Source organism: Salmo trutta, chromosome 23 (genome assembly GCF_901001165.1).
Source record: "Salmo trutta chromosome 23, fSalTru1.1, whole genome shotgun sequence".
Classification (NCBI taxonomy): Eukaryota; Metazoa; Chordata; class Actinopteri; order Salmoniformes; family Salmonidae; genus Salmo; species Salmo trutta.
In genome coordinates, this window is record NC_042979.1 from 7,756,296 (window position 1) to 7,764,727 (window position 8,432).

At 43.1% G+C, this 8,432-nt stretch overlaps 1 protein-coding gene across 1 annotated transcript; it reads left to right on the top strand.

The window, feature by feature from the left end:
- Positions 1 to 899: 899 nt before the first annotated feature.
- Positions 900 to 7,311, top strand: LOC115159190 (cathepsin L1-like). Its single transcript, XM_029708668.1, has 7 exons — positions 900 to 1,057; positions 3,050 to 3,172; positions 3,790 to 3,942; positions 4,193 to 4,417; positions 6,255 to 6,423; positions 6,722 to 6,839; positions 7,078 to 7,311. Exons 1-7 carry the CDS (start codon positions 929 to 931, stop codon positions 7,175 to 7,177), a joined length of 1,017 nt encoding a protein of 338 aa, XP_029564528.1. The 5' UTR covers positions 900 to 928; the 3' UTR covers positions 7,178 to 7,311.
- The last annotated feature ends 1,121 nt before the right edge of the window (positions 7,312 to 8,432 follow it).

Below are 8,432 nucleotides of genomic sequence, written 5' to 3' on the forward strand. Positions count from 1 at the left end.
TTGGAATACCGGTAGTGTAGTATCCTAGTTCCATATAATGTTTAATATTTTTCCTTGCGTCGACTCGGCTGTGTCGAGCGGAGGGTAGTTTGGAAGGGAGCTTTTTTTATTTGTTCTCACAAACCACATTTCCATCCAACGGTGGTATAGCAAGTAAAGTACATGTCAGATAAAAGTAATGACACACCTGATGGAAACAATTTTTCAGTTTACTTTCCAAATGTCGACATCACAAAATACGCTAGACAAGGTGGAGTCTTTTTGTGTCAGTAAAATGAATTATGTGATTGTTGGTGAATATAATAACCATCATATGGAAGTAAACTTGGAGTAATAGTGTGGACCTCCCTCTACTACTCGTTGGGAAAGCATGTAGTTTAATAGGCTGCAGATTAAATCAATTATGATGAATTAACTTCACAGGATGGTGAAAGTGCAAGGTGATGTGTTTGTAAACCCAGGGATGAATTAAAACAATAGCTGCTGATGACTAAACAAGTGATTTATTGGGACTTATAAAGGATGGTTAAATTCCATTTTCTCTGTTAAAGCTACCCTTTGTAATGACTTGGATAGTAACAGCGAATATATATATTTTTTAAATACAACTTTTTTTATTGAGATTTCTCAATCATTCACACGATACCACATTGGTAGTAGTCAGTGACATGTCAAAGCTAAGCTGGCCTTGGTTAAAACCCTGGATGGGAGACCAGATTGATAGCTGTAGAGCAACTCTCCAGTAGGAGGTGCTGCCCAGACTTTTTGTTGTGTGTGTTTTTGTGTATATAACGTTGAAGATCTGCCATTGTTTCAAAGGTACAAATTCAACATTTTATATTATATAGCTTCTTTACACTGAAAATACAAGGCTGACTGAGCTCTGCTCTCTCTCTCTCTGTCTCTCTCTCCCCACAGCTGTTTGACCATGATGTCCCTGTACTTGGCAGTGTTGGTGCTCTGTATGAGTGCTGTGTATGCGGCCCCTATGTTTGACTCTCAGTTGGAGGGCCACTGGCACTTGTGGAAGAACTTGCACAGCAAGAACTACCATGACGTGGGTGTTTAAGCACAAGTAGAGGAGCACATCTTCATAGTAACCCCTCAGAAGCTCCCAACGAGTGGAGGCTGGTGGGATGAGCTATAGGAGGATGGGCTTATTGTAAAGGCTGGATTGGAATTATTGGAATGGTATCAAACATTTGGAAACCACGTTTGACTCCGTTCCATTAATTCCATTACAGCCAGTACAATGAGCCTGTCCTCCTATGACTCCTCCCATCATCCTCCACTGCTCTCAACAAGGGGCTCAAATTGATCAATTGGTGCATACAGTGGGGGGAAAAAGTATTTGATCGACTGCTGATTTTGTACGTTTGCCCACTGATAAAGAAAGGATCAGTGTATAATTTTAATGGTAGGTTTATTTGAACAGTGAGGGACAGAATAAGAATTTAAAAAATCCAGAAAACGCATATCTAAAATGTTATAAATTGATTTGCATTTTAATGAGGGAAATAAGTATTTGACCCCCTCTCAATCAGAAAGATTTCTGGTCCCAGGTGTCTTTTATACAGGTAACGAGCTGAGATTAGGAGCACACTGTTAAAGGGAGTGCTCCTAAGCGCAGCTTGTTACCTGTAAAAAAGACACCTGTCCACAGAAGCAATCAATCAATCGATTCCAAACTCTCCACCATGGCCAAGACCAAAGACCTCTCCAAGGATGTCAGGGATTGTATACCTACACAAGGCTGGAATGGGCTACAAGACCATCGCCAAGCAGCTTGGTGAGAAGGTGACAACATTTGGTGCGATTATTCGCAAATGGAAGAAACACAATAGAACTGTCAATATCCATCGGCCTGGGCTCCATGCAAGATCTCAGCTCGTGGGGTTGCAATGATCATGAGAACACTGCGGAATCAGCCCAGAACTACACGGGAGGATCTTGTCAATGATCTCAAGGCAGCTGGGACCATAGTTACCAAGAAAACAATTGGTAACACACTACGCCGTGAAGGACTGAAATCCTGCAGCACCCGCAAGGTCCCCCTGCTTAAGAATACATATACATGCCCGTCTGAAGTTTGCCAATGAACATCTGAATAATTCAGAGGACAACTGGTGAACGTGTTGTGGACAGATGAGACCAAAATGGAGCTCTTTGGCATCAACTCAACTCGCCGTGTATGGAGGAGGAGGAATGCTGCCTATGACCCCAAGAACACCATCTCCACCGTCAAACATGGAGGTGGAAACATTATGCTTTGGGGGTGTTTTTCTGCTAAGGGGACAGGACAACTTCACTGCATCAAAGAGACGATGGACTGGGCCATGTACCGTCAAATCTTGGGTGAGAACATCCTTCCCTCAGCCAGGCTCATTGAAAATGGGTCGTGGATGGGTATTCCAGCATGACAATGACCCAAAACACACGGCCAAGGCAACACAGGAGTGGCTCAAGAAGAAGCACATTAAGGTCCTAGAGTGGCCTAGCCAGTCTCCAGACCTTAATCCCATAGAAAATCTGTGGAGGGAGCTGAAGGTTCGAGTTGCCAAACGTCAGCCTTGAAACCTTAATGACTTGGAGAAGATCTGCAAAGAGGAGTGGGACAAAATCCCTCCTGAGATGTGTGCAAACCTGGTGGCTAACTACAAGAAACCTCTGACCTCTGTGATTGCCAACAAGGGTTTTGCCACCAAGTACTAAGTCATGTTTTGCAGAGGGGTCAAATACTTATTTCCCTCATTAAAATGCAAATAATTTTCTAACATTTTTGACATGCGTTTTTCTGGATTTTTTTGTTGTTATTCTGTCTCTCACTGTTCAAATAAACCTCCCATTAAAATTATAGACTGATCATTTCTTTATAAGTGGGCAAACGTACAAAATCAGCAGGGGATCAAATACTTTTTTCCCCCACTGTACATGTAGCTGTAAATTACACCTTATGCAGTATATCATTAATTGCAAGGATTGTGCCCATAGTTCTGGGACAGTATATGATTGTGTATATTTTCTCACTGTTTTTCACTCATTGTTACAGAGCGAGGAGGGCTGGAGGAGGATGGTTTGGGAAAAGAACCTGAAGAAGATTGAGATGCACAACCTGGACCACTCTATGGGAAAACACTCCTACCGTCTGGGCATGAACCACTTTGGTGACATGGTAAGAAGAATCACCCTGCTGAGCAGTGCTTGACATGGATGAAATGGGTGCCGGTAGTCATTCTGGGGGCCTGTACTGTATATATTTATATCCAGGAACCCTGCAGGACTTTTGAGCTAATATTCTATGAGGTGCAGGAACTCAAGCAGTAGAAAGTATCAGGTGCCGATATCAGTTCCAGTGAGCTTCTGTCCAAGTCTGTTGCTGAGACATTTTACTGTGGAGCAGGAGGTACTTTTCAGCAGCTCTTTCCCATACTGTGTGCTATAGCTGGTTATTTTTGTTGTCATGCCATAGATTGGCTGAAGCACATACAGTATGAAATATTTCACAGGCACAGGTGTCAGCGTTGACAATGAAAGCAGGAATGTATTCAGACTGACAGGTTAGGTTTCTTCAACTATCAAGCAGGAATGGAATAGTTATCCTGAGAAGGGAATTGAACTTACTTATAGCCATAAATCCTGTGTGCATCTTTAAAAGACTAAGTGCACAACTTTTAAAACAGTCCTAAGACACAAAAAAATATTGATTTCCCATTCAGAAGGTAAATTACAAACCACATTTGGCCAGGGAAGACATTACGTTTCAACGTGTTCTGATTTCTTCCTCCCAAGACCAACGAAGAGTTCGGGCAGCTCATGAACGGCTACAAGCAGACGACTGAGAGGAAGTACAAGGGCTCTCTGTTCATGGAACCCAGTTACCTGCAGGCCCCTAAAGCTGTGGACTGGAGAGAGAAGGGCTACGTCACTCCCATCAAGAACCAGGTGAGACCTCAATCACTCATGAGTCATGACTCATCCACACACACTGCTGTGTCCCTAAATAAGGTTTTACTTCCAGAGAACTGTCTGGCTTGTTTGTGTGCTGTTTACCATGATTGTAATTTACAGTATACAGAAGATAAGGTGGCAAATTGCATATACATATATATTTTATTACTGGTGTAATATGCACATGTCAGTGTGTTCTGGCATGAAAAAGTAACAAGATGTTTAACAATATTTACACCCTCAGGGCTCATGTGGGTCTTGCTGGGCGTTCAGTTCCACCGGGGCCATAGAGGGCCAGCTATTCAGGAAGACAGGCAATCTGGTGTCTCTGAGTGAACAGAACCTCATGGACTGCTCCAGACCTCAGGGCAACGAGGGCTGTAATGGAGGTCTCGAGGACCGGGCGTTCCAGTATGTACAGGACAACGGCGGCCTGGACACAGAGGCGTCCTACCCCTATGTGGGCAAGGTAAAGCCCTGTGTTCTATACTGCTCAAAAATAAAGGGAACACTAAAATAACACATCCTAGATCTGAATGAATGAAATAATCTTATTAAATACTTTTTTCTTTACATAGTTGAATGTGCTGACAACAAAATCACACAAAAATAATCAATGGAAATCCAATTTATCAACCCATGAAGGTCTGGATTTGGAGTCACACTCAAAATTAAAGTGGAAAACCACACTACAGGCTGATCCAACTTTGATGTAATGTCCTTAAAACAAGTCAAAATGAGGCTCAGTAGTGTGTGGCCTCCACGTGCCTGTATGACCTCCCTACAACGCCTGGGCATGCTCCTGATGAGGTGGCGGATGGTCTCCTGAGGGATCTTCTCCCAGACCTGGACTAAAGCATCCGCCAACTCCTGGACAGTCTGTGGTGCAACGTGGCATTGGTGGATGGAGCAAGACATGATGTCCCAGATGTGCTCAATTGGATTCAGGTCTGGGGAACGGGCGGGCCAGTCCATAGCATCAATGCCTTCCTCTTGCAGGAACTGCTGACACACTTCAGCCACATGAGGTCTAGCATTGTCTTGCATTAGGAGGAACCCGGGGCCAACCGCACCAGCATATGGTCTCACAAGGGGTCTGAGGATCTCATCTCGGTACCTAATGGCAGTCAGGCTACCTCTGGCGAGCACATGGAGGGCTGTGCGGCCCCCCAAAGAAATGCCACCCCACACCATGACTGACCCACCGCCAAACCGGTCATGCTGGAGGATGTTGCAGGCAGCAGAACGTTCTCCACGGCGTCTCCAACATCTGTCACGTCTGTCACATGTGCTCAATGTGAACCTGCTTCATCTGTGAAGAGCACAGGGTGCCATTGGCGAATTTGCCAATCTTGGTGTTCTCTGGCAAATGCCAAACGTCCTGCATGGTGTTGGGCTGTAAGCACAACCCCCACTTGTGGACGTCAGGCCCTCATACCACCCTCATGGAGTCTGTTTCTGACCGTTTGAGCAGACACATGCACATTTGTGGCCTGCTGGAGGTCATTTTGCGGGGCTCTGGCAGTGCTCCTCCTGCTCCTCCTTGCACAAAGGCGGAGGTAGCGGTCCTGCTGCTGGGTTGTTGCCCTCCTACGGCCTCCTCCACGTCTCCTGGTGTACTGGCCTGTCTCCTGGTAGCGCCTCCATGCTCTGGACACTACGCTGACAAACACAGCAAACCTTCTTGCCACAGGCATTGCATTGATGTGCCATCCAGGATGAGCTGCGCTACCTGAGCCACTTGTGTGGGTTGTAGACTCCGTCTCATGCTACCACTAGAGTGAAAGCACTGCCAGCATTCAAAATTGACCAAAACATCAGCCAGGAAGCATAAGAACTGAGAAGTGGTCTGTGGTCATCACCTGCCGAACCACTCCTTTATTGGGGGTGTCTTGCTAATTGCCTATAATTTCCACCTGTTGTCTATTCCATTTGCACAACAGCATGTGAAATTTATTGTCAATCAGTGTTGCTTCCTAAGTGGACAGTTTGATTTCACAGAAGTGTGATTGACTTGGAGTTACATTGTGTTGTTTAAGTGTTCCCTTTATTTTTTTGAGCAGTGTTTTAGTCTGAATTCAAATATAATAGCGTATGAAGATTCATTTATTAAAAGTAAGGCCCTGTTCTTATAGGCTGGTCCCAGATCATGCAGTTTTTGAATGACTTACAACTTCAACTTTGAACATTTCAGTTTCCACTTCATTGCAGTGGGATTTATGTTTCCAAGAATGACTGACTTGTTTGAATATTTGGAATATCTTGTTTTTACTAATCATGGCCATTGTTCTTATCTGGTTACGCAGGATGATTATTTTTGCCACTACCGACCAGAGTTCAATGCTGTCAATGAAACCGGCTTCGTGGACATCCCCAGTGGCAAGGAGCACGCTCTGATGAGTGCTGTGGCGTCTGTCGGCCCCCTCGCTGTCGCCATCGATGCCAGCCACGAATCCTTCCAGTTCTACCAGTCTGGTGAGTAGCAGTTAGCGGGGCAACTTATATTATGTGTAACATTATTTGCAAGGATTGGATTCCCTACCTACTGTTTTTGAGTAGCAGTGATCTGTACTGGTCTACTGTCCTGTTCACCGTGTACAAATGGTGTTGTCTTTGAAGTAAATTGTGAACAATATTTCCATGTTTTGCTCACTAGTAGCTAACTAGTTACTAGCTAAGTAACCAACTATTAGGTTTGACATCAGGTGGTTTTACATACTGAAGTAAACCCAGCATCTTAGCCAAATAATTTAACTATGTCCTCTCCCTGTAGGGATCTACTATGAGAAGGAGTGCAGCAGTGAGCAGCTCGACCATGGAGTTCTGGTGGTGGGATACGGTTTCGAAGGAGAGGATGTAGATGGCAAGAAATTCTGGATTGTCAAGAACAGGTACAGTACATAGTACCTTCCTAGGATGTTTTTTGTTTGTTACGTCACCACTACGGGATTGGTTAATTTCCTCATCGGGGAATGTGTCTCTCTACATTACCATTGCCTTTATTTGAACACAGTGTTGGTCTTGTCCTGATACTATGGTCTAAGTCATACATTTCTCTAAAGCAGCAGTAAATCTATAATTTCCTGCTAACTAGAACTGTGGGACTAACATGTTTTGTCTCTTCCTCAGCTGGAGCGAGAAGTGGGGAGACAAAGGCTACATCCACATTGCCAAAGACAGGAAGAACCACTGTGGCATCGCCACGGCAGCCAGCTACCCACTGGTCTAGTGTTCTGTAAGTTGTCGAACACTAGACCCAGAGTTTTAGTTTTAGAAATGTTTGACGAACGTTCTGAAAAAAGGGCCATGACGACTGCAGTGCTGCCTTAACTAAGTCTGTGAAATGTGCGAGAGAAACCTGCTGCATGGGTTTTAAAAAACACTGTTTTAGGGAAATTATGAAATTCTACCTATTTTGTTTTATACTTGATTTTATGTGTGTTGGCGCGATTGTATGTGTGTGTATAGTTCTATTTGAGTTAAGCATTCCGTTTATTTGTAACTTTTCTTGATGAGACCAGCTAGACTACATTCTCTAGCACATAACATGTCAGTTTGTGCTTACTGTTTGTTTACAACACTGTTGTAGACACAGGATATATATATATATATATATATATATATATATATATATATATATATATCCCTGAGGTACAGTTGATATACAGTCTATTTGTAACTGGAGCGTTCTGTGTGGAGCTGAGAGCAACAACCACTGAATGATAAGACATTGAGGAAGACTAGAGCTCTGAAATGACTGAGTTTGTTTCTGAAAGTGAGGGACAAAAAGAGAACGGTACACCTGGGTTTGTTTCCTCTACCGCTTTTTATCTACAGCTAGCACACGTAGATGAGTTGAAATTGTGTTTAATAATAAACTACATTCATCAATCTGACTCCATTATCATGTCTACACATTATCACTCAGATGCTATAATTACATTTGTTCTAAGATAACTGATTATTAAGAGGCTAATGTGCTGTCTGTAGCACCCATAGTCCAAGCTTTAATTTATCTAGTTGATCTTAGACCAAGATGTAAAGTACATGTAATCTAATGTGTATAGTGTACATAACATTTACCATTAGACTTCAACATCAAATTTGAGCACTACTGTAGTCTCAATTTTAAAGAAATCTGACGTGTTACAGTTTAAACAATAAGCATACTATTATCAAATGGTACTTCACAGTAGTCATAACAGCTTAGAAAATACACCCCTATGACATAAAATGTACATCAAAAGATCGGTTTACCAATGACTCCACTAATTTATGAGGTTATATTCATATCAAAGAATGGCTCTGTAAAACGAGGGCTGCATTTACTCAATTCAACTAACAGGATGTATTACTCACAAAACAATTGACACAAACGATTACAGTGTAGGTTACATGCAACACATGATACTTTTACGGAATAATTCAGAGTAAATGACTACATCCAATTGGCAAAGTCTTACAGTGCCTTCAGAAGGTATTCA